The 25,637-nt window shown below is 37.4% G+C and overlaps 1 protein-coding gene across 1 annotated transcript in view; it reads left to right on the top strand.

The window, feature by feature from the left end:
- CACNA2D3 (calcium voltage-gated channel auxiliary subunit alpha2delta 3) overlaps window positions 1-25,637 on the top strand; it is a 689,427-nt gene that overhangs the window by 332,038 nt on the left and 331,752 nt on the right. The window contains exons 9-10 of the mRNA XM_050959084.1: window positions 3,504-3,593; window positions 13,421-13,534. Coding sequence (XP_050815041.1) covers window positions 3,504-3,593; window positions 13,421-13,534 — 204 coding nt within the window. The remainder of the gene's footprint in view (window positions 1-3,503; window positions 3,594-13,420; window positions 13,535-25,637) is intronic.

The raw sequence follows: 25,637 nt of genomic DNA, 5'->3' as shown, positions 1-25,637 counted from the left end.
TTGAGAAATCTATTATTTGTTCCACCATTGAAAAGACTTTTAACTTCCTTTAGCATAACTCCAGTTAGTGCAGTGTATCCATGAAACCCAGTATGGTAAAGATGTGCACTGCGCATTAAAGAAACAATCATTTAAATGTTATTGACTAAATTTTCTAGTGGGTGGATAAACATAGTGTTGAAGTGCTGTTGACATTCTCAAACAACAAAGAACAGATTGAAAACCAATGAAAGAGAATACAAAGCATAGTTTTTAAAAAACAACAACCCTTAATTAATTCAGTCCTTTTGCAGAATCACCTACTAGCATCTGCTCACTATGAGGCTGGAGGGAGAAAACATGGATTCATTAAAATTCATAGTGCATGAAATCCATTGTCAACATTTTACCGTTTTGTATAGCAAACAAATGTCAACATTATATTTTTACATATTTCAACAACATATTTTTCAGCACATCTATATCTAACTATGAGGAGAGAAAATATTTGTTCATCTGATAGATCTATAGATTAATTTCTAGATTAAAAATTACTCACAATTACCAGTAAATTGTATAATCTGTTTCTTTATACTGTATGTTCATATGAGATAGTGTACATACATTGTCAAAAAGTTTTCACAGTATCCATGAAATAATCTGAAATGTTCTGAACTTTTGTAAACTATTGTGAAGTCTTCTTTTATAGCGAAGTTCTTCGTTAGTTTAATTAGTGTTTGTGGAACAGTAATCTGTTTCCAAGGGCAAAAATTCAGTTGGGATACTTAATTGCTTATTTTAATACAGTTGATTTATTAAAAGATAAAAGGTCAGAACCTTGACCCTCCTGTAGAAAGTTGGTGTTGCCAGTTTCCAGGAGATTCCACCAGTCCGGGGCATAAGAAGCAGCTATGACAGCTGTGCGCTACCTCATCACCACCTCTGCCAGGTCTGTGAGAGAGGGCGTGGCTGCTACAGCTAGTTGAAATTTTCTAATCAAAATAATTGTTTTGACAAAAGATGGATTTATCACCAAAGCAAAAATATTCACAGAAGATGTTAATTTAGGTTTAATTTTTCCATTTTTCAAGGCAATCCAAAAAGCAAATTTATTTTTGTAGTAATCCTTTTCATGACATTAGACTGGATGTGATATCCATTGAATCTAATTGGAATCTTGACTTCACTGGGCTTTGGATCAGGGCTATAGACAGTACCCAGGAGGGTATTCTGAATTATTCTAGGAACAAAGGATCAGCCCCAGAATTGAGGGACCACTATCTTTGTGTTCCAACCTATCCCAGTACACTCAATACACACAGGTTGTGGTTGAAAAGCTGGCAATGTAGTTTGCTGTCAATAGAAGCTTAAATTTCCAAGGATTTTAAAATTTGTATTTGGTTACAGTATAAAAAAGTTCAATGCATTTATTGAATATTTGAGTCTTTTATTCACATCATTTTATTATTACTTTAAAAATTTCAGTGCAATACAAATGTATTAAACAACGGCACTTTAACTCTTTATTTTAGAAACAGAATTACGTCTTTGTTTGTTTTGGCTTTGTATAGGAAGTGTTTTGAAAACGTTCAATGACAAATGTTGCTTGGCCATATAGAAATGTAGGTGTTCCCCTACTGGATCAGATATCCATTTATTTAGTTTAGTTCTTGCTCTAGTTAATCTAGTTCTTTATCTAGCTTTTTTTCTAATTGTAGAAATGCCATAAAACCAAATGTACTGTAAAGGTTTTTCCCAATAAATGGCTTCCTTCTCTAGTCTTCTTCCACTCCCGAACTCTTGATTTTCTTGGTTCAAATTATTAATTTATATCTATGTATCTAGTAGGAAAGAATTTCATTAAAATTGTCATTATTATTACTATACACATATTTATTGGTGTTAGTTTAAATTAACTATCTAGTTCTGGAGGCAAAAGCACCATTCCACTATCTAGGCCGTACTGGGTTTTATGCTGTCACTGCTTATTTAGAGAAACAAGGCTTTGCCTTTTGGCTATTCAAAATATTGAGCTGTGTGAACCACATTTAGAAGGTCACTATGAACATTAAACTACACTAATTGTTTTGGAAAACCAGCCTATTCTGGTGGCAAAAACATATGCCTCAGAATTGCCTGGAGCTGAGATATAAATTTTTTACCTCTAATTTACTAGAGTTTAACAAAATAGAAAGTATTCTGACTTCCAATAAACTATAATATACTTTTACAAAAAAAATTTGCATTATAGAGAATTGTTTGAGAGTGACTTGTACTAGGTGATACTACATACAACTTCTTTTTATAGCAACGTGGTTCATGACACTGTTTGTCAGTTTGAATGTCAATCTTTTTATTATAAACCTAGAAGATTTAATTTCCTGAAATGAAAACATTGTTTTTAGAGTGAATTAGTTGTTTGGTTATAAAAATCAGATCATTCCATGTCTGGTAATTTACAGTCTCTCAAAAATTGCCAACCATTTTTGATGCCCAGTATGTCTGGAACATATTCTGAGCTTATTATTATACACTTGTGGTGGTATTCTGCTATTGCCAAATGTAATATTCATGAAAGGGGACAGAATTTTGACAGTTCCAGAAAGTGATTGAATTATGTACTTTTATGTTTTAAATTCTGGAGACTTTCTTTTAAAACAAATGAAATGGAAAGAAAGCTAAAATTCTCCTTCTTGGAGCCCAGAATCTGGCTCCGTTAACATGGGGCCTTTGTGAGCTTGCACAAGCCACCTTCAACTCATAAGCATCCTTTCCTAATTCTCCTTTCCCTCTGTTATTCTCTGTTACTTGCTAATTTCAATCTGTGCCAGGTTTGATGGACTGAAAGTAGCTTGAGAACTGGACAATTTTCCTGCTTCTTTTACAACGTAGCTTTTTATTGAAATCCTATCCAGACATCAAGTTACACAAATCAGATTAATAACACAAGTTTCTAACTTGTGCATTAATCTTGGACTTCTAATTTCTCTTGTGTAATAACACTCCTGTTTGTATTTGGCTAACAGATCTGAGAATATCAAATAAAAAAACATGTCTATCCTCCGTCACAGATATATCCAATCCACTATACCCTTTACTCCCTTCCTAAAATTATTGCTAATATTTGTTCTTATTGAGGATAGACAGATCCTATTAGATTTTTTTTCTTGCTTTCATTATTTTTGTTGGAACATCTACTGGGAATATGTTGAAGCTCCCTCTGCCTAAACAGGCTGGGAATTGGGTGTTATAAATTGTTGAGAACTGTCTCAGTGTTGGCAGCTGGCTGTCCAGCAATTCAGGATTGTGATTTGAATATGTATGAGAAAAACAATTGAATAGATAAGTAACAAAATTGTTCCCTTTATCCCAGATTTACTTTAATCTTTATTTTATCATTAATGTTATATAGGTGTATTAAAATAGCCATACATCATCAGTCAATGACCTCTATAAAATATATTAACATGTATATTGAATTTGTTAGATTATTGCCTTTACAAGCTGTTTTTTTCATGTTTCAGCACTTCAGGGAACACCTCAACAAACTTTTTGCAAAAGGAATTGGAATGCTGGATATAGCTTTAAATGAAGCTTTCAACATTCTCAGTGATGTAAGTTTGCACCTTTCTTTAAGCATTTGCATTGATGCTCCCCCTCTCTAGTTAATTACTGAAAATAAACTTTCATTTTGTCATCTGGTACCGCTGAGAACAGCCTAGATCCATTCTCTTTGGAACCCCCTTTCAGGTAGTTGAAAGCAGCTATCAAATTCCCTCTCATTCTTCTCTTCTGCAGACTAAACAATCCAGTTCCCTCAGCCTCTCCTCATAAGTCATGTGCTCCAGCCCCCTAATCATTTTTGTTGCCCTCTGCTGGACTCTTTCCAATTTTTCCACATCCTTCTTGGACACAGTACTCCAGATGAGACCTCACCAATGTCGAATAGAGAGGAATGATCATGATCATGTCCTTCGATCTGCTGGCAATGCCCCTACTTATGCAGCCCAAAAGCTGTTAGCCTTCTTGGCAACAAGGGCACACTGTCGACTCATATTCAGTTTCTCGTCCACTGTAACCCCTAGGTCCTTTTCTGCTGAACTGCTTCCTAGCCATTCGGTCCCTAGTCTGTAAGAGAATGGGATTCTTCCATCCTAAGTGCAGGACTCTGCACTTGTCCTTGTTGGACCTCATCAGATTTCTTTTGGCCCAATCCTCTAATTTGTCTAGGTCTCTCTGTATCCTATCCCTACCCTCCAGCGTATATACCATTCCTCCCAGTTTAATGTCATCTGCAAACTTGCTCAGAGTGCAGTCCATGCCATCCTCCAGATCATTAGTGAATTAATGTCATTGTATTATTCTCTATATTTGACAAACATTTTAGGAACATACACAGTTATAAATGAGCAAATGATTGTCATTGCTTTTACTTTTAGCACAAAGATTACTATGTTTTAGACAGCTATGTACAAAAGTAACTATCTGAAGAGTTTTTATAACTTAACGTTTCTGTCTTCCCATATTCATAGAGAGAGAAATGCAAAATTCTCTTGATTTCTGTCTAGACATAGACCATTTGGAAACAGTTCAGAGGTATAATAATATTTCTCTTATTTATCGGCCAAAACATGAGGTCAGCTTTTGATTTCTGATAACATTCCTGTGAATAATGTCTATGTACAGGAACACAGTCATTTCAGTCTGAACATCATAATGGAGACAACCCAGTACAGCTCAATTAGTTTTCCTTTACCACCACTGCCATAAAAAATCATGTTGCGTTCTTTGAAAGAATATCTCTTACAGAATAGAAAGGAATATTTTTATTAAAATCAGGCCCATTATCTTTGCCGGAGATGTTTCCCACACAAGGTAAATATCAGAATGAGTGATTATTGTATTGTGCTTTCATGTAGTATAGTTCACAAAGATCCTTTCTTAGTAATTTTTGGCAAATCTGAAATACATTATCATGCTTTATTTTTCCAACAGAGAACAACTCTACGCTTATTTCGATTCTATTGACTGTGTGCTTCTCTGACAATTTCTTTTAGAAAGAACAAGCAAATAAAAAGAAAGGCGGAGGGGAAATGAGTGAGAATGAAAGACAAAGGGTGTCTGCCGAATGTTTATTTTTAATTGCACCAATTATAACCTTGACAGTTATTTTAGGTTTAAAGCCATTGGTTGCAACTTTTATTGAAATAAACATAGATTTAAGGCTTGTGTATGGGGAACCCTATAATCATGATTACCCCATAGTGCAAGTGCAAATGCCAGGCCAACACATGGGATTGCAACTTCCTTCAGTGCAACAGTCAGGCCAAAGCTTCTCCTAGGGGAATGGGCTCATCTCTTTCTGCAACTAATTATAAGCAATTACCTCTTTCATCAAGATGCCCATATGGATGAGCACTTGAAAAATTGTAAATTACCGTATCACAAAACTGTAGTACAGCCTATCAAGGAAGGCATGAGTACCCAATGCAATTACGCAAGGCAAAACCAGTGTAACCTGAACTCGACGGGTAAAGGAAAGGTGACTATGTGCCACCTTTTATTGTCTGAAGTCCGGGGGCTGGCAGGGAGCTGATTGTTAGGGAAGGCTGCTCTAAGGTGAAATACCAGCATCCAAGGATCACTGGGACCTAGTACCACGGCCCAGTTATCCTTTTACCCAGGAACAACGGTAATGCCTAGAGCTAGTTTCTTAACAACAAGGTTATTTCAAAATGATACTACATGAAACCCCACTCTGAAACTTCTCCTAGAAGCTAGTCTATTCCTAGTGAGTCTTCCGCAAGGAACCATCTGTCCCAGCCTGAGTTCTTTGTGTCTGAGGTCTACTCCCACCTTCCTTCTATCTGGGTGGTGTTAATTAGATAAGTGATTTAGTAAAAGCCACTTAACATTTTCCCTACATGAGCAACACTTGCTAAGAAAGCAAATGTGAATACTCATGGTTATGAATTCAAAATTCAGTTTGTGAGAATATTTTCAAATTTGTCAGAAAATATGCCTTAAAGTGAATGATTTTAAGAAGTTTAATTCAGTAGATTATGGAAAGAGCCTGTAAGAAATGAGTTGATCATGGTTTATAAATACTTCATAGGGAGCAGTAGAGGGCCCTTTAATCTATTAGACAAAAGTATATCCAATGGTGGAAAGCTGAAGCAAATATATTCCACTGCACGCATGTCCATCTAATCAGTATGGGACTAATTCTCTGATACAGAACATGCCAGACATGGCTATAGGAGAAGCTACATGAAGTAATGAGCAACTCTAGCCTGTTTGTAGAGTTTATTAAAAGCCCCAATGTGGACACAGAATTTAATATCAGAAACCTGATGTGCCACAGTAAATATCAGCTATCCTATGCACAAAACACATCCTAAATTAGCCCTCCAAATCCATACACATTGGAAAAAATATTGATGCCAGTGATCAAGAAAACCTGAGCTCTTAGGTGTTTGTATTCATATGTGTAAGGCACTTAGATAATACGGCACTGAGTGCCTACTTAAAAACATACTTAAAGCCTACTTAAAAACCTAGTTACATAAATAGATAGCAGAGAGAATTAAGTGAAATCCTGTCCCACTGAGCTATAACCATGATGAGTGAGAATCATTGAGAAGGCAGTGATGGAACATACTACATGTACTTTCAGACCTTACCAGCATAGAGTGCTGTTTTCCTCCATTTATAGTATAAAAATGCAGGTAATAGCTTCATATATTTTTACTTTACAAATGTATAACATGATTTAGTTGGGGTTGGTCCTTCTTTGAGCAGGTTGAACTAGATGACCTCCTGAGGTCTCTTCCAACCCTAATCTTCTATGATTCTATGAACATAGAATTATGTCTTCTGTATACATATACACGCATATACTCTCTTACAAGTGTGCTTTTAAACAGCTTTGTCCAGAAGAATGCTACTTAATCTCCCTTAGAAGGGGACTTTAAACTATTTTCCACTTCATCTACAGTATGTGATCTTTAAGCGGTAGAAATCTGTTCTTGTACATTACAGGTTAGTTGGAGTGTCTCACTCATAGAAAAGCTATTTATCACACAAATCAGCTATTGAGATTCTGGCTGGGTTTTTAGGATGGTTCAGAGGTTACAGTAATTAAACTCAGCTCATTTTGTCTCGCAATTACCTACATTTCAGTTTCAGTATTTGCTTAGTTTGTTAATGCTAATGTCTTTAAAGTTGAAGTTGTTGATACTAATGTATTTGAAAAGCACATTTAAATCCACTCCCAAGTTTTTTCCAACCATTGATTTATGCAGTATTCATTAGTTGCTGCAAGAATACCAATGTGCTTGGTACAGTAGTTAGCAGCACCTACAATATCATGTGACAACTGCAATTATCTCTTTTGGTGATGAATGCAATCTTTGCAGTGATTACATTTTTAAAAAAAAAATCATAGCCAATTAAATAAGATTCTGTGACATTTCAAAGACTTAATCACAACCAAATGCTCTAAATGTCAGGATGCATTGAAATTTTCACTGCTAACTGATGAATCACTGAGTTAATTGTAGTTCATCATAAGGCTCTTGTCATTGTTATTATTATGGAAAACACTTTCATCACTCTTGCTATTCAATAAAAATAAAGTTCTAGACAAATATGAGGAGCTATTACTCATCAAAGCATTTGAATTTAATCACATTCTTCAAAATATTCAAACAGTAGAGTACCATGTAGAATAATGTGGACATAGACAAAGAATAGTAATGTTTAAAAATAAATATATGAAGACATCCCACCTCCACCATTCACCATTCTTTAGATATTCTAACATACTTTGCCCCTTTTTTCCGTAATTTAACTAGGATAATTTAAAAAGAGTAGTCCATGTGAAGAATCCTCCTTTTGCTAAAGTAATTTTCTGGATATGGGAAAATGTTAGATCTAAGGACATCATAATGAAAGGAATGCCACCTTTCTTACTCATAGACTGGATGGGATTGGAAAAGTAGCACAAGTCAGAGACTTAAAATTGCAATTACAGAAGGTCTGAACCACAAGATGAACCACAGTAATTTTGGAAGAACTATGATTTAATTTCAGTGCCTCAGGGATCTTGGTCACGATCCAAAACCTGCTGAAGTAAATAGAAAGATTTCCAAACAGAGACATTCCATTTTCTCAGTGTCTCCGGCTCTATTACTTCATCAGTAGATCTACTTACAAACAAGTCATCTGTAAACATCTGATGGGAAAAGAAATTTCATCACTAAAACACAAGTAGGCTAACCTCAAGATTAGACAAAGCCTTCAGAAGCTTTCTGCTGGAAACCCAATGTATCCTTTCTTTGAGTGTAGAGGAAAGGATATTGGAGATTCATTTGGGGAAAATGCAATTTAAGAAAGATAATTATATCTGTGTTGGAACAAATTGATAAACAGCAATAAGTCATCAGGATCATATGGTATTCACCGAAGAGTTCTGAAGGAACTCAAATGTGAAATTGCAGAACTACTAACTGTAGTCTGTAACCTATCATTTAAATCAGCTTCTGTACCAGATGACTGGAGGATAGGTAATGTGACGCCGTTTTTTAAAAAGGGCTCCAGAGTTGATCCCGGTAATTATAGGCCTGACTTCAGTACCAGGCAAATTGGTTGAAACTGTAATAAAAAACAATATTATCATACATATAGCAGAGCATAGTTTGTTGAAGAGTCAACATGGTTTTAGTAAAGGGGAAATCATGCCTTACCAATCTACTAGAATTCTTTGAGGGGGTCAACAAGCATGTGGACCAACGGGATCCAGTGGATCTAGTGTACTTAGTTTTTCAGAAAGCCTTTGATGAGGTCCCACCAAAGGCTCTTAAGCAAAGTAAGCTGTCATAGGATAAGAGGTAAGGTCCTCTCATGAATTGGTAACTGGTTACAAGATAGGAAACAAAGGGTTAAGTATAAATGGTCAGTTCTCAGAATGGAGGGAAGTAAATAGTGGTGTCCTCCAGGGGTCTGTTCTGGGACCTGTCTTATTCAACATATTCATAAATGATCTGGAAAAAGGTGGCAAAATATACTGATGATACAAAATTACTAAAGATCGTTAAGACCCAGGCAGACTGCAAAGAGCTACAAAAGGATCTCTCAAAACTGGATGACTGGGCAGCAAAATGGCAGATTAAATTTAATGTTGATAAATGCGAAGTAATGCACGTTGGAAATCATAATCCCAACTACACACATAAAATGATGGGGTCTGAATTAGCTGTTACCACTCAAGAAAGAGATCTTGGAGTCACTGTGGATAGTTCTCTGAAAACATCCACTCAATGTGCAGCAGCAGTCAAAAAAGCGAACGGAATGCTGGGAATAATTAAAAAAGAGAAAGATAATAGGACAGAAAATATTATGTTGCCTCTATATAAATCCATGGTACACCCACATCTTGAATACTGTGTGCAAATGTGGTTGCCCCATCTCAAAATATGTATATAAATTGGAATTGGAAAAGTTTCAGCAAAGGGCAACAAAAATGATTAGGGGTATGGAATGGCTTCCGTATGAGGAATGATTAATGAGACTGGGACTTTTCAGTTTGGAAAAGAGATGGCTAAGGGGAGATATGATTGAGGTCTATAAAATCATGACTGGTGTAGAGAAAGTAGATAAGGAAGTGTTGTTTACTACTTCTCATAACACAAAAACTAGGGGTCACCAAATGAAATTAATAGGCAGCAGGTTTAAAACAAGCAAAAGAAAGTATTTCTTCACACAATGCACTGTCAACCTGTGGAACTCCTTGCCAGAGGATGTTGTGAAGGCCAAGACCATAACAGGGTTCAAAAAAGAACTAGATAAATTCATGGAGGCTAGGTCCATCAATGGCTATTAGCCAGGATGGGCAGAAATGGTGTCCCTAGCCTCTGTTTGCCAGAAGCTGTGAATGAGTGACAGGGATGGATCATTTGATGATTACTTGCTCTGTTCATTCCCTCCGGGGCACCTGGCACTGGCCACTGCCACAAGACAGGATACTGGACTAGATGGACCTTTGGTCTGACCCAGTAGGACCATTCTTATGCTCTTATATTCAGAATCACTTTTGAATATTGACTGAAGTGTCTGTGAGACCAGTTCATTCAGAGATTGTGTAGTGTGTTTGATACTAACTCTGTGTTGTGCTAGAGCAGACGGCAAGAATGACTGCTTCTTTATCCTGTGCTGGGAATATGTATGTATTTTGGGTGACTGTACAATTCTGAATATCTAACATCATGAAGCTTTAGTAGTGGGTGACACTCAAGACTGCCTTCCAGTAATTGTGTCTCCAGATCTCACCGATGGACTGCTATCATGATATATGTGTTCCCTTGTTGAAGTGAAGAATGTTTTTGAAGATCAGCAAATTTATTTATTGTTGTTTGTTATCCCTCAGTATTAGATCATCAGGATGTTTGAGTTTTTAAACAAATAGCCTTCACAGCGTGCGTGATCTTTAAGCATAAAAAGGAGAAAGCTATTGTCTAAAATGTACCCCCTGAGTCACCAGTAAATCCTGACCATGAAGCGACTCCATAGGTTTGTGTAGTCAGGAGTTCTTTTGAACTCTCTGTAGAATTTCTGCATTTTAAATGTTCCAATGCTCTCGTTCTCCTTTGGCTTTCCTTAAAATTCTCACAGTGCCTACTAACATTGTCTTCTGGAGGTCACTGTCCATAATGTCTTGTGCTCCCAGCATGTTCTTGAGCAGCTCATTCACACTCTTAGGGATCATGCTAAGTGCTCCAATAATCATTGGGTTTGTCTATGTTCTAATTTTCCATAATCATTCCACTTTATGGCAGAGTTCTTCATACTTCCCTATCCTTTATGATTTTTTTGCTGCTGCTATCTCAATATCAATTAACATGATCTTGTCTGTCGTCTTTTCTGTAACAACTATGTCCAGCCTGTTTGCCTGCAGCATTCAGTCTGTGAAACTTGGCAGTTCCCATAAAATCTTAACCTCTTCATTCTCTCGAGCACTTGCAAATCAGTGGTTATAATTCCACAGGGTTCATTTAAATGAGAACTTGCCACAGAGGCTCCAGTGCAGACACTTGGCAACCTCGTTGTGTCTGTTCATATATTCTCTCCCAGCCAGGCTCCTGCAGAGGCTCAGCACATGCTCCACCATCTCTTCCTTTTTGGAACACATTCTGCAGTTTGGGGAGGAGTTCTGTTGATCAATTTTGTTTCAGTCATAATTAAACCTGGATGACTGCTCTTGTGCTCTCATAGTGAGGCTTTCTGATTCTCTTTAGAGATATCCTTCTATAAGCCATGAATTTGTTAATCCTCTATCACTAAGGGGTACTGTCCTTCACCACCACTATCCCTTCATTGGTTTCTATATAAATCTTTTGAGTCTTTCTTTCGCGATTTGCTTTCTCTTTTCTTCTGTGCTTTCTGGGCTGGGATGCACACTTGGCCATTGCTTGTTACTGCAACCAGATGATCTATTACTCCATCACGTAGTTGGATATACATCCTGTCCATGTCTTGTCCTCTTCAGCCTGAGGTGGTCTTTGTGCCTTTTGTGTGAACTGTTCAGCTTTTTGTTCAGGAAGCAGCATCCATTTCTTGCTAATACTATCCAGAATTGCCATAAGAACTTTCCACATAGTTGGTAAACTTGTGATTAGGATCACGGTGGCCTCCTTCCTTTTTTAAAATTTAATTTTATTTATTTTTTTTAATATATGGATGATTCTCCCTGTCATCCTCTTGGACTCCATTCTCAAACATTTATTAAGTGTTCAAGGAAATAATCATGGAGAGTTGTTAGGCATTTCAGGCAGACTCCATGCACCCTATCTGAATTAGAACCATGATTTTTCATTCTTCTCAGTACCTCATCGACTTCTGTTGTTGACATTCCTATGTATTCCTCCGTTGTGTGGCTTTTAATTTTTTCTCTCACTTTTTTAATACAACAAATCAGACAGCAGATTGTATGTCCTCAGACCAGATTTCCTTCCATGAGCACTAATATTCTTCCACATTATTTATTGGCTCTCTGTTTTTTCCTATTCTGCTTTTAATGTCGATCTGATTAAAAGCAGCAAAGAGTCCTGTGGCACCTTATAGACTAACAGACGTTTTGGAGCATGAGCTTTCGTGGGTGAATACCCACTTCGTCAGATGCATGATTAAAGAATCTCTTAGGTTATCTTGTGAAGAGTCTGTTCTCTTGATACTGACAGCTTTGTGCTGAATATATTCCACACCTTTGACTCAGTGATCGGTTTGTATTTGCATTGTTCCTTCACAACTCTCACATCTTTCATTCAGCTCATATTTCATCTCCAGGGCCATTCACTTCTGTTTTCTTGTCGAATTATATATTAAAATTCATTCAGTAGGCTGATATCCTGAAGTAAAAGCTTAATCTTTTGGTTTAACCTTTATTTTCATGCGGGTTCTTGAATATAGGGAGTTTTCCAGTGGTTCAAATCCTCAACTGCCTTGATGTGAAACTGTTGAGCTGCTACTGTTGCTGTAGCATAAATTATATCATTCAACTAATTAACATGTTTTGGTCTTACAGCTTCCTTGAGAGCTTCATCCAGTGCTTGTACTATATCCTACAGTCTTTGCTGGTCTTCGTACTTGGTAACATTGGCCAGTGCTCAATGTCTTCTATATGTTCAATCAACAAATCATTCCTATTTCCAGTACTTTCTTCAGATGTTGTTTCACTCATAATTGTCCTCTATATTTCTTCCATTTGTGGCTGATGTTTATCCTGTATCATTGCATCTACCAATATATTTGCATGTGGTTCATCACCACTAATTTCCCTTTTTGGGCTTTCAGTTACTATTTGCATAAATGGAATAAAGGAAAGGAATATTCCGTTTCCTCCTTGGAATAAAGCTTTTGGTTGTCCGGCAAGTCTGTGCATGGTCATTTCTTTCTCCATATTGTTGTTGTTGTTTCTCTCCTTCCAGTGTTGAAGCGTTCATTTCCTCCAGCCTCTCTCTTCCGGTTTTGCAAAATTCACGATCAGATCACTTCTTTATTTGCACTGAGTCCATTTCACCTTTTTGTTGACACTGATCTCCCATTTTCTTGGTTGTGGGCTCTCCCCCAAGTGTGTACTGGATTCACACTCAAGATATGAGTTCTAATACTGGCTCAGGCACTGACTTCCTGTGTGACCTTGGGGAAATGACTTAATTTATCTGAGTTTGTGCTACTGTTTATACCAGTCTGGATACACAATAATAAATGGTACCTCTTTTATTATACAAACACCAAAGTATAGTACAATAGATGAATACATATATAATAAAAGATTACAAAAATTATGTGAAGATTTCTTTAACCTACTTCAGGGCTCAGTAGAGCTTCTGTATAGGATCTGCTCACTTAAATCTGTTACTTAAATGACTGTATCCTTTCACAGTTCAATCACACAGGACAAGGGAGTATTTGCAGTCAAGCCATAATGCTGATCACTGATGGTGCTGTCGACACATATGATACAATATTTGCAAAGTATAATTGGCCAGACAGGAAGGTAAGTACAGTACAGACACTGTTTGATGGAAATCCTGAATGTTCTTTATCCATGATAAATGTATATCTAATGAAAAGTTTCCTGAACGTCTTTGTAATAATTTACTTAGATAGATGGGATGTTTCTCTAATGACAAAAAAGATACTTATATGATATTGTCTAGGGATGGAGGTGGCCTTTCACTGTATTAATGACCTTCTCAGGATAAAGATATAGTAAGAAAATCATTACCTCTAGGATATGTTTTTAGGATTATATAATGTTTCCTCAAAGAAAAATAATTAAAAATGGAAATGGTATCCTCATTTTCTCCTGAAATGTTTATAAAGAATGCAGTGATGGCATGCTGCTTTTAGGAGCCAGAGACGATTGTATTGTGTATTGTGGCTCATGTTAGGCAAGTGACAAACTATATGGGTAGAATAGGAGACATGTCACTTAATTATATTTTTGTGTATGGCAGAGTGGGGAACAGAATTAGCAATTGACAGTAGATGTAGTTAAAATATCTGTTTTGCTTTATACACCTTGGTGAGAAAATTTGGCCAAAAAACATAACTAGCCTGTCAATTAATATGCTCTTGGTACTGGGCCCTCTTGCAGTTCCTTGTTGAAAAAGACACTTGTACCCATTGCATTCCAATGTTAAGTAGTTTTCTTTTCTCTTGCCGTTTGTTTTTGAGCCTTGCTGTCTGAAAGAACAACCATGTTTTAAGAAGGATTTAGTATGTCAATTTCACTGTTGTGTTATGTACCATGTGTTGTGTGAGCACAGTCACATATTAGCTCTGAGTACTGTTGTTTAATATGAAATGAAACCTGGGGTTTCAGCGATGTATGGAATAGTACCTAACATAGCTGAATACGCTTTGACATGTGATTTTTAGTCACATTTCTTTCGCTAATTAAATTTCATTTATTTTCTATACTAATTTTCCTTTTTACATGAACTAAACCTCATTTATTAACAGTTGGGGAGTGAGAGAAAATGGAAGATTAAGAGGCTGTTTTATTCTTTCTGTTCTATGCATAGTCTTGGAAATGTTATGCTGATTACTGTCATTTCATGTAGGGAAAAATGACACACATCTTTTCCATTTCCCACTGGTTAAGAGCTTTTGATTCAGAGAATTTCCATTAGTGACTAAAAGCATCTGAAGTCCTATTCCCCTTTTCAGAAACCTTGCTCACCCCTTTTGTAACTTCCCCTCCCCCCCCGAGAAAAAAGTTCATCTTTTGTGGCTTTTGTGCCTTTGCAAGTACCCTTTGAGAGGCATGACATCTGTTCAAGAATGCAGACATGAGATTTCATTTGCATATTGTAGGGAGAGCAATAATCTTCTTGAGAAGAGGAGCTAGTCCTTTCTCAGTGTAAATAATGGAAAAGATAATATTTGTTAATTGCTTGGGACTAATTTTTGGCCCTAGTCACCTTGCTGCTTCATATGGCAATGTCCTTACCTGTGACTAGACTAAAGGAATGTACTGTGTTAAAGAAATCTCCTTGGATTTCAACATTTGCATGTGTACTCCTCATAATTGGATGGGTCGCGTCTCAATTGCCAATTAAGTTGAAATGTAACAGAAATGTTTTATATATCTAACAGCATGCTTCAAGAAACACCTTCATGCTACGTCTAGGAGAAATTATTTGCACTTCAGACATAGACATACTTGACCTTTGATTTTGTGTTTGCCTAATTTTCTGAGGTGCATGTTGATCAGGCTAATTGTTTAATGCATTATGTCTAGTTATATAAGAACAAGTTTTTTTTTCCATCTGACCTCTGTTTTTATTGTTAAAGCATGGAAAAGAATTAATAGTGAATAACTTATTAAATGGCAAGACTTTCAACTATTTTTCTGTTCACAAATTAACCACAAGCAAATCATGATTTTTCTTGAATGTATCTGTCAGTTGAAATTATTATACAAATAATTCTGGGACCAATACAATATTTGTACAGTAACTTGTTTGCCAGAAGTTTGAATATTAAAAGTGTTAGCTGTTTTTTATTAGATTTATCGTAGGGTATGTTTTATTCCCTAACTGGCTCACTGTTACTCTTAGAATTGGGCTTCTGTGGCAAATAATCTTGCTTATGAATTTTAAATTCACTTTCCACGTATTCTCTCTAACATTTGCTAAAAAATCTGTTTCCATAAACATTCCAGACAGCAAACTTGTACAAATGCCTGTATTTAAACTTGTATCAAAATGCTTGTCTTTAAAATATGTAAACAAATATTTGTAGCTTCCCCAAAATTCACCCAGCTGTAGTAGTGTTTTGATATAAAGTAGCAGACTATAACTTGGATACAATTATGCTGAGTTAATAATTTTAAACAAAATATTTATTTTTCAGTTGTTGTTTCTTCAAATTACAAAGTATTTGTAAGAGGAAAGCAAAATCCTCCATTTTATTCCTTATTCAGAATTATTCAAAGCTGTCGGTGTACAGTTTTCAACCTGTATTAATGGCCTGTGACGAGTTAGTTGTGAGTACATGATCTATGAACTTCAAAATTCATGCTGTATTGTCTAGTTAATTAAATTATGTAGTGGTGTTTCTCTTCCCTGATTCGATGATTTATGAGCTAACCAACATAGCCCCGCTTGCAAATATTACAATTATATATATAGTTTAAAATTTGCTTTCAATGAATAGTTGAGCATTTAAATTAAATTTGCTTTTTTGTAAGTATCAACCCTAATACAATTTAGCTGCTTGAGCAAATACAGAAGGTGAGGCAAATGGCTGACACTAAGTTATCTTTTGAATCTGAATTACCATTTGTTGCATTTTCCCCTCAGTCTTCTCATCTCCAGCTTGGATATAATAGATTGACTATACAAAATGAAAATAGCTCTAAATTTTTAAAAAGCCATGTCAGATGCATAGAAATAATAAGGAAATACACTTTGTAAAATGGCACTATTAGATCTTGTGGCAAAAAGCTTTTCCTCCCAGAACTATGAACCATATTATCCAGTGCATCTCGTCTTTCTTCCTGTGTTTTCTGATAGCTTTTAGTTATATCTAGCAAATTCTAGTCTATAAAGGAAATCTCAGGGCTCTGTTAGAAGCATAGGTTCTCCGCTGAGGCTCTGTTTTCTTAAATCATGGGGTTAGGCTAAATCTTGCTCTCCATTGAACTTTTTCTTGAGAATTGGGAAAAGGCATCAGGAACCGCTTTCTCGCCTATATAAGATATGGGAGGATCTCTCCATAACAGTCAAGGAAGCTGGTTAACCTTGCAAACCCTTGCGCTACATTCCCAAACAGGAGGAGTATATCTGGGCCACTGATAACTAGCACAGATGCTTCATGTCAGGATGCACTTCACAAATGTGCTTTAGGGAACTTTCTTCTCCCTAATCTGCCACAAGGCCCAGCCTGAGTAGAAGTCCTTTAGCAGAGAACACACTGCTCCAGGGCAATATCCTTTTCCTTAATATTAAATGGGGTACATTTTCAAAAGTGTTGTATGTTAACTGGAGCTGGTTGGAAATCTTCCAACAAAATTTTTGAAGGAAAAATATTCCAGTTTGTTGAAAGCGAAACATGCAGAAATATCCCCTTTGGCAAAAATTCATTTCAAAGGGAAAATTGGAATAAAAACCATGTCAAAACATTCCATTTCAAGCATTTTGAAACTGAACATTCTGATTTTCCATTTCAGTATGACTTTTCAATTCAATTTTTCAAACTTTTTTTTATAAAATATAATATATAAAAAAGTTGAGATGAGCTTTGAACATTTCAGTTTATCAAAGCAAAACATTTAGAGTGACTAAAACTGCAATTTTGTAAAATTTGGTTTGGTGAGAAATTTTAAAAATGTTTTGATTTTCTATATTCCTGCATAGAAGAAATTTTGAAATTGTCAAATTCTCTCCAAACTAAAACAATCCAGTTTTCAGTGTTTGCTTAGGTTTTTCATATATGTAACTTAGTACATGTTGCTTAAAATGGTGCCCCAGTATGTTCAGTCATTGAGATGAAAACCTTGTCTGTGCTGCTATACAAGATTGCTGAAACCATCTTGTTATTTGTAAGGTGTATGTTGAGACGGAGCTGTAATTTTTCTCCCTCTCTTTCTTTTTGTTCTACTTTCTACCTCACCTTCTCATCTTTCCTAGCATTTATGTCTTATTTGTCAATTAGATACTGTGGTAGAAAGTGATGGGCCCAACGAAAATGCTTATGGCTCTAATTCAGAGCGGGCCTTACGCATGTGTCTACCTTAATTACCTTGTTGAAAAAGGATTTTTTTTCCATACACCAGTAATGTTAAATGATGATAATATGCCATATCTAGTGACAGTTGCTACATCTTGTCACACAGAGAGAGGGGAAAATTCAATAAACATAACTGATAAACTTATTTGTAGGATCCTTTGCCATTTTTTCTTGTCAATAAAAATCTTTTTTTTTTAAATGATGAGACTAAACCCATTTTTGTCATACATTTTCACTTTTACTCCTTTATTTTCAAACTATACATCATCTTGCTTTAGGCAAAAGGTAATTTTTCTTAGATCTGTATAATCATTGATAAGAGCACTGTATTAATAATCATCAAAGAAATATTCCATTCGGTAATTGGTTGAAAATCTGCTTCTTACTGATAATACTTTAAGTAAAGGTAAATAAATTCTGTTGGATAATGTTCAGAATGTTTGACTGGTTCCAACTAATCCATGAAAGCCGCTGGCATGAAATCAATATTGTTCATTTGGAGAGGCCAGACTAGTTTTGTGCATCATCTGAAGAATTATTACCTTGGAAAGGCTATTCTAAATGAGCTTTTGGACTGCTACTGCTTGTGAGAATATTTTTTTCCTTTTTTGTTTTATGCAAAATCTACAATGCCCAAAAAACAAAAATAAAAAAACCCAACCCACCCAAACATATTTAGATACATTCTCATCTTTAATATGTATATCTCGTAGATGCTATTTAAATAACACGCCATGTTTTGTTTGAATGACTCTGGCATTGGAGTTGTTAATGTCTTTATTTATTTCCCTTTTTAATAGTTCTAAATAGAATCTTAACACTTTAAAAACCTGGAACTTGTGTAATAGCATATCACGTACAACTGTAAGTTTCAACCAGAGACTCTATGAATTATTTCTTTTAGGCTACATGCCAAGCACTGAGACACAAACCAGTGGTTTTAAAATGTCCTGTGAGCTGGCAGGACCTGTTAGTGTTGTCTGATGTAAGTAGGAGGTTGGATATGTCTGCATTATATTAGCACTTTGCCAGTCCTCACCTCAGGCTGCTGGGATTTCTTACCAAGGTGCTGTGCCTGTATCTTGTTCAGGGGCTCAATCTTTATTATTTGCCTCTTCTGGAAGAATGCAGATGTTTCTGCCCACAACCTCCTTAATGCTTTAGTAGTAGAAGCCTGATATTTCAGCCATCTCCACTGCCTCCTGGCTGCTGCAAAGGGGAGGCATTTTTTGGGCATTGTAGATTTTGTGAATAGTACCAATGGCAGTCTCTTCTGATGTTGAGAGCTGAGCTGTCCGAAATTGACTGGAAGTCACAAGTTTTGCTAGTGACTAGTGTTCTGAGCAGCAATTGTGGAACTGAGCAGAGTCCTGTTTGTTCCCAAGCCTCGGTAAATTAAAACTCTGAACAAAGTGCTAAGGGTATATCTACACTGCAATTTGGTATCCGTGGCTGGCCCTGCCTCATGGGCTTGGGCTGAGGGGCTGTTTAGGTGCAATGTAGATGTTTGGGCTTGACCCTGAGCCCAAACATTTACACCACAATTGGGCAGCTCCTTGGCTGAAGCCCTGTGAGCTTGAGTTAGCTGACCTGGGCCAGCTCCAGGTCTCTAACTACGCACTATAGATACATCTACACTGCAGACACCATTTTAATAGTGCAAAGTAAAAAAGTAAACAGCTATCAGCAGATTCAGGAAGATAGCACTAAAATGGACTATGTTGGGAAAGATATTTTTTGCTAATCCAAGGGTCCCAAATTTTTTAAATTCCAAGACCAAAAAACTGCTTAATGCTGAGAGTACATAATAGTAATGTAAGGGTGAAAAAAGGTCACAGGGGTATTATAAGTATCCTATAACCAAGCATTACAAACCAAGGAAGTTCAGTTACGTTTGAGATCCAAACATCTTGAGGTACAGAAATGTGCAGTAAAGGCACTCTAACAACCTAGGCTGTGCAATAATCCTGCAGTTATGGTGTCCAGGAAGCTGATGTTGGTGTGGGAGTGCTGTAGAGCACTGGGTTTCAAACTGCGGGTCATGACCCAGGACTGGGTTGTGGAACGTAAGGCACTGGGTCAGACCAAAGGTCCATCCAGCCCAGTATCCTGTCTGCTGACAGTGGCCAGTGCCAGGTGCCCCAGGGGGAGTGAACCTAACAGGTAATGATCAAGTGATCGCTCTCCTGCCATCCATCTCCACCCTCTGGCGGGCGGGGGCTGGGGACACCGTTCCTTACCCATCATGGCTGGTGGCCATTGGTGGACTTAGCCTCCGTGGGTTTTCCTGGTTCTCTTTTGAGCCCTGTTATAGTCCTAATCTTCAAGTTCCTCAGACAAGGAGTTCCACAGGTTGATTGTGCGCTGTGTGAAGAACTTCCTTTTATTTGTTTTAAACCTGCACTGCTGATTGGGCTGTTAGCCAGGCAGCACTGCTGCTTGGCTTTTTAAGGCAGGCTAGTCCCTACCTATTCTGACACCGCATTGTGCCCTGGAAGTGGCCAGCAGCAGATCTTTCTCCTAGGCAGGGCAGGCTGTGGGACTGTGTGTGCTGCCTCTACCCCGAGCACCGGCTTTGCACTCCCATTGGCTGGGAACCAGTGCAGTGATGTCTGCAGATGGCCCCTGGAGCCTCAGAGCTTTGCTAAACAGTATTGAAGTGACCTTCCAAAATCTTGATACAGAGCCCAACATCTATTCCGTTAAAAGGGTTGGTCAAAGAGTGGCTTTCTGAGGGTATAAGTGGCTATCACTGTCCTTAAGCTAGTAGTTGACAGGTAAACACTTCAATCTCTACCTGAAAGTTTGGAGCCTGTACTAAAGACCTTACTCTGCCAGGACGTTGACAGAACCATGACCATTTCCTCCCTTTTAAATGCTGAAATTGAGGAGAGTACAACTGGCTCTGAGGGACTGAATTATTTAAAAATCCAAAGATTTAGAGGCATGCTAAAACATAAATTTCTCCAACTGGTTGCATGTTCAGATTTCTGACTTGTGCATATTAAGGCTGGATCTATACGAGGAGGATGGATTAAATGTAATTACTGCCTGCATGTAGATAGCTCAGTGGTTTGAGCATTGGCTTGTTAAACCCAGGGTTGTGAGTTCAATCCTTAAGGGGGGCCATTTAGGGATATGAGGCAAAAATCTATCTGGGGATTGGTCCTGCTTTGAGCAGGGGGTTGGACTTAGATGACCTCCTGAAGTCCCTTCCAACCCTAGTATTCTAACTTCCCCCTATAAATGAGTTTAGATTGTTATGTAGTTTTCTCATATTAATACAAACTACCTCCACTGTTCTCAGGTTCAACCACTTCATTACAACAGATCTTAACAGCACACAGCCAAAAAAAACCAACCAACCAACCAACCAAAAAAACCCGAAGTGTATCAAGCTCCACTAATTATTTAATATATTCATACAAAGGAACAGCTTTCTAACATGCAACCAAAATTATCCTTAACAAGGATAGTGTTTATTGTTATGCCTTCTCACTGTAAGCAGTGCCTGAATGATCCTGTTCCAAAGACAGAGCTGGCTCCAGCGTTTGTGCCGCCCCAAGCGGCCAAAAAAAAAAAAAAAAGGGAGGGAGGGACTAAGGGACCCGCCACCGAATTGCCGCCAAAGAGCCGGACATGCCGGCCCCTTGCGTGGTCTGCCCCAAGCAACAGCTTGCTGCGCTTGTGCCTGGAGCTGGCCCTGTTCAAAGAACATCCTGTTTGATTCCCAAGGATAACTTCTGCATGCCAGCTGAAGCAGTAAGTGAATTAGATACCTGCTTTTGTTATCTGTCGTTGCTCCCACTACTATATTAAAATGTACGGTAGGAAATTTTATGTCAATAATTGATCAGCTGTGTACACTAGTACAACTTAAAATGTATGAAAAGAAAATAATTGTATGGAAAACTGTTTTTAAAGAAAACAAGAACAAAATTCTTCAAGTTTGTCTCAGTAAGCCACTGATGACAATAGTTCTCTGTCCATAAGTAATATGATCCCAGTGCCTTTCTTTCAGCAAGAATTCAAAGCAGCTTTCCTTGAGATGAAATGTAGCAACTAGTTAATCTTGTTAAAGTGCCATGGCATTTCCAATGACCATGTATGGTCAATTCATCCCTCCTCTGAAAGTCAGAACTTCTTGCAGCATCATGCCCTCTAATATCATGCTGGGTATCGATTGAATAATAATAATTCAGAGCAAAGAGGACTACCAGCGTAATGAATATTATACTGAGGAGATTTTGAAATGATAGAAGTTAACAAGAGGGTAACTAGTAAGTTCCTACATAGGGGTGGAAAACATTGTAGAAGGCCAAGTTATCTAAATGTTTAATCTCACTTCCCCACATGTCCCCCTTCCTGTCTGTCCATGTATCTGTCTGTATCAAGGTACTTATATAGCCTTCCTCATCATTGTATCTGAGCATCTCAAAAAAAGTGGTGTTGGATTTTTTGGGTGTTTTTTTTATACCAGTATTCATTTCAATTTGTGTTCTCTGGCACCCTCTCCAAGAAAGCATTTAAACACATGCTTAAAGTCCCACTGAAATCAATGGTATGCTTAAATGCTTTCCTGAATCAGAGCCTGTGTTAGGTTTGGATATCATCTTCTTGGCTCGCTGTTTGCCTGGTTACTTATTTTCCACATATATTGGGGCAGCACTCGCAAGAAGCCAGAAGGATCAAATAATTTTTATATTCTGGACCATCTCTGTTTCAAAGCCTTCATTTGGTGATGTTTTGGCACATTCGGTCTCTGGAAAGGGAAGGGAAAGGGAAGCATTAAATTCACTGAACTGCAGCACTTCCATAGGCCTGTAATCTACTCTCTAACCCAGGAAAAGCTTCATGCTTATAACTGAATATACAGTTTTAAAGCATTACACACTATGGTAGATGTGTTAATTCCATTGTTTCTTTATTTTTGTATACGTGTTCTCAGTTTCTTAAAACTTACTCCAGTAAAGTTCAAGGACCATAGCCCACCCTGGCTGGTGCAACGAGGGGGTACCAAAACTCTGCCTAGTGTGTCCTCTCCTACAGGAATCCTGCTGGCCAGGTTAGGATTCTTCCTATCAGGTTTGAGGTGGGTGGAAGGAGAGAAAGATGGAAATACTATGAAGCATGTTTGCTGTTCTTCAGAAGTGTGGAAGATCTGCTGCTGGCCTACACTTGTAGCTAAGGGTAGCATTCGTGGCAATAGCTTGTGGTCTAGGCACTCCTGTTGTTCTGTAGACCACTGTCTGTTGGAATGTAGTACATGGGTTGGCACATTGGCTGTCTATCTTGCTCATATTGTTCTTGAGTGTTCTGTGAAAATTCTGCTTTGCTGTTTGTTTGGAAGGGAAATATTTTCTCTATACTCTTTCCTTCCTTGTGAACCATTGCAACTGTGGCTTTGGAAGACAGGCTTTATCTGTGTCGGCAACCACTTAAACAATACAGAAGTCAGGAAATAGTATAATGGAATCTTTACTCCTAGTTCCAAAGGGCTGTCCATGATGCTGAAACTCTTATCAGCAATTACTGCTTGAAGTACTGTCTGGACAGACTCGTTGAAAAAAACAAATCAAGTAAATATTTAATTATCATCTCATTTTTACTTTGAAACTATAAGCATTTATGTACCAACTTTTGCAGCTGCTTCATGTGGCAAGCAACATTTCTACAGCTTTGTAGATTAACAAGCAACTCAAAGATTAATTACCCTGAAACTTTCTGGGTTTTAGATTTCACGGTAATACCCCACATTAGCAGACGGAAGTAACCAGATAATTAGTCCTTAAGTACATGGCACTTAAAAGTACATGTTATAGGATCAATAGTTATAGGGCAGTTACTGATATGAGGCGTTATGCTTTGTTAAATAAAATGATTGGTCAATGCTATTAATGAAGCTTTTTTCTTTAACATAAGAGCATAAGAATGGTCATACTGGGTCAGACGAATGGTTAATTTAGCCCAGTATCCTGTCCTCCGACAGTGGCTGGTGCCAGATGCTTCAGAGGGAATGAACAGAACATGGCAGTTACCAAGCAATCCATCCCCTGTCCTCCAGCCCCAGCTTCTGGCCTTAAGTTAACAGTTTAAAACATCAGCTCTATCAAGTGAATAAATATATAATATCTGCTTTTAATAATGCTGTGTTTTGTTTTACTAAAAAAAAATGCAGTAAGCAATACAGCTGGCCAAAAAGCTTTTGCATGTTAAATGCTGTGCATGATATGAATAGCTGTGTACTTTTAAACTTTTAATTCCATAGAATACCTTTGGGGCTCTTTCATAAATAATGGAGGCGCATGCTCTTCTCTCACCCACCTTTTCACAAGGCGAAATGAAAGCTTTAAACTTAGGTTCTTTTTTGTCTGTAAACAAGCTTAAGGGCAAAAGTGAAATAAAGTGGGCACTCTGACAACAGGCCATGGGGAAATGGAGAGCTGCATCCTGACGTAATAATGTTGACAGTTTATCTATTTCTTCAGCTCTGTCATCTACAGGGATATAAAACATTTTGTAGAATTTTAACTGAGTCTCCTTAATTTCAGAACATGCTGATGTTGCAAACATGGAACATTAGTACAGCAAATTGAATGTCCTGACTATGCTATTGCCTGGGTGTTATTAAATTGATTTTCTTTTTCTAAAAAAGCTGAAGTACTTCAAAGGCAATTGTTATTACTATTGCGCGCACTGTGTATTTTATTATTAGTTATCTCAAGAAGAAAAGGATAGATTCCACCACATATTGTAGGTCTTTCTAAGCTACAACATAACTTAGGTTGATTATCTGTCTTTGGAGGCCCCTCTGCGGTAGGATAAAAGATTGTGTGCTAAGGCCAAACAAAAGCTCTTTGTGATTCTGGAGTAAAGGAAAGTTACTGATCATAGATATGTGAGAGTCCTTGATTTTTGGGTTTCTTTCCATCACCCCTTACAACTTTTGAAATATTGCTTACAAGCCACATTCAAGAAGTACGTGTATATATGTGAGAGCTTTCACCCTATTTGTTCCCGACCTACTCAAAAAAGTGGAAGGTGGCTACCTTTCCCAATATTATTGCTATTATTTGTATTGCCATAGCAGCTAGAAACTTTTGTCATGGACCAGGATCCACCTGTACTAGGTCCTGAGCAGGCATAGAACAAAAAGGCAGATTATAAACTCTTTGGGGCAGGGACTAAGTATAAGACAGTAGATGGCTAAAGACAGTGGAGTACAAGGAAGCAGTGAGACAGTATTGGGCATCGGGGTAGGCAGTGGTCTCAATAGACAGTTTTTTGTTTCAGTTACAAATAACACAGACGTGTCTGAAAGTCAGCCATTCCCAGCTGTATTCCCTAATTCAGAATTCCTAGATGCTAAAGATTTCTATTAGGCCACCCTGATCTTAATTTGCTACAAATAACTCCTCTTGTCACTTAACAGCAAAAAAAAAAAAAAAAAAAAAAAAAAAAAAAGAGGGAGATTTTGTTAAAATAAGGGTAATCAAATCTCATCCTTTTATGATGTAAATAGATTGGCACAGGAAGGACTACTTTCCCTCATGGAAAGAATTATGCATTTGGCCGCAATCACGTATTGGCTGACGCGATGCTTCCTGAATGCTTCACAGATTTTAGTGTGTTATAATCATTTATACCAATTAAAGTTTATACTCAACATGCCTTTATCCTGTTTAAATGTTTGTCAACCAATCAGGGAGCAGAAACAATATTATGTTTCTTAGGGGACCAATCCAACTTTGCTAATAATTAATGAACAATCAAAGCAAACAGACTCGTGGTTTGAAATTTATTTGTCCTAACTATTTGGCACTGCTTATTAGTAACAAACAAATATGAAGAAAATCAGG

The sequence above is a fragment of the Gopherus flavomarginatus genome, chromosome 6, assembly GCF_025201925.1.
Source record: "Gopherus flavomarginatus isolate rGopFla2 chromosome 6, rGopFla2.mat.asm, whole genome shotgun sequence".
Lineage (NCBI taxonomy): Eukaryota > Metazoa > Chordata > Testudines > Testudinidae > Gopherus > Gopherus flavomarginatus.
This window is presented reverse-complemented; position numbering and strand designations above follow the sequence as displayed.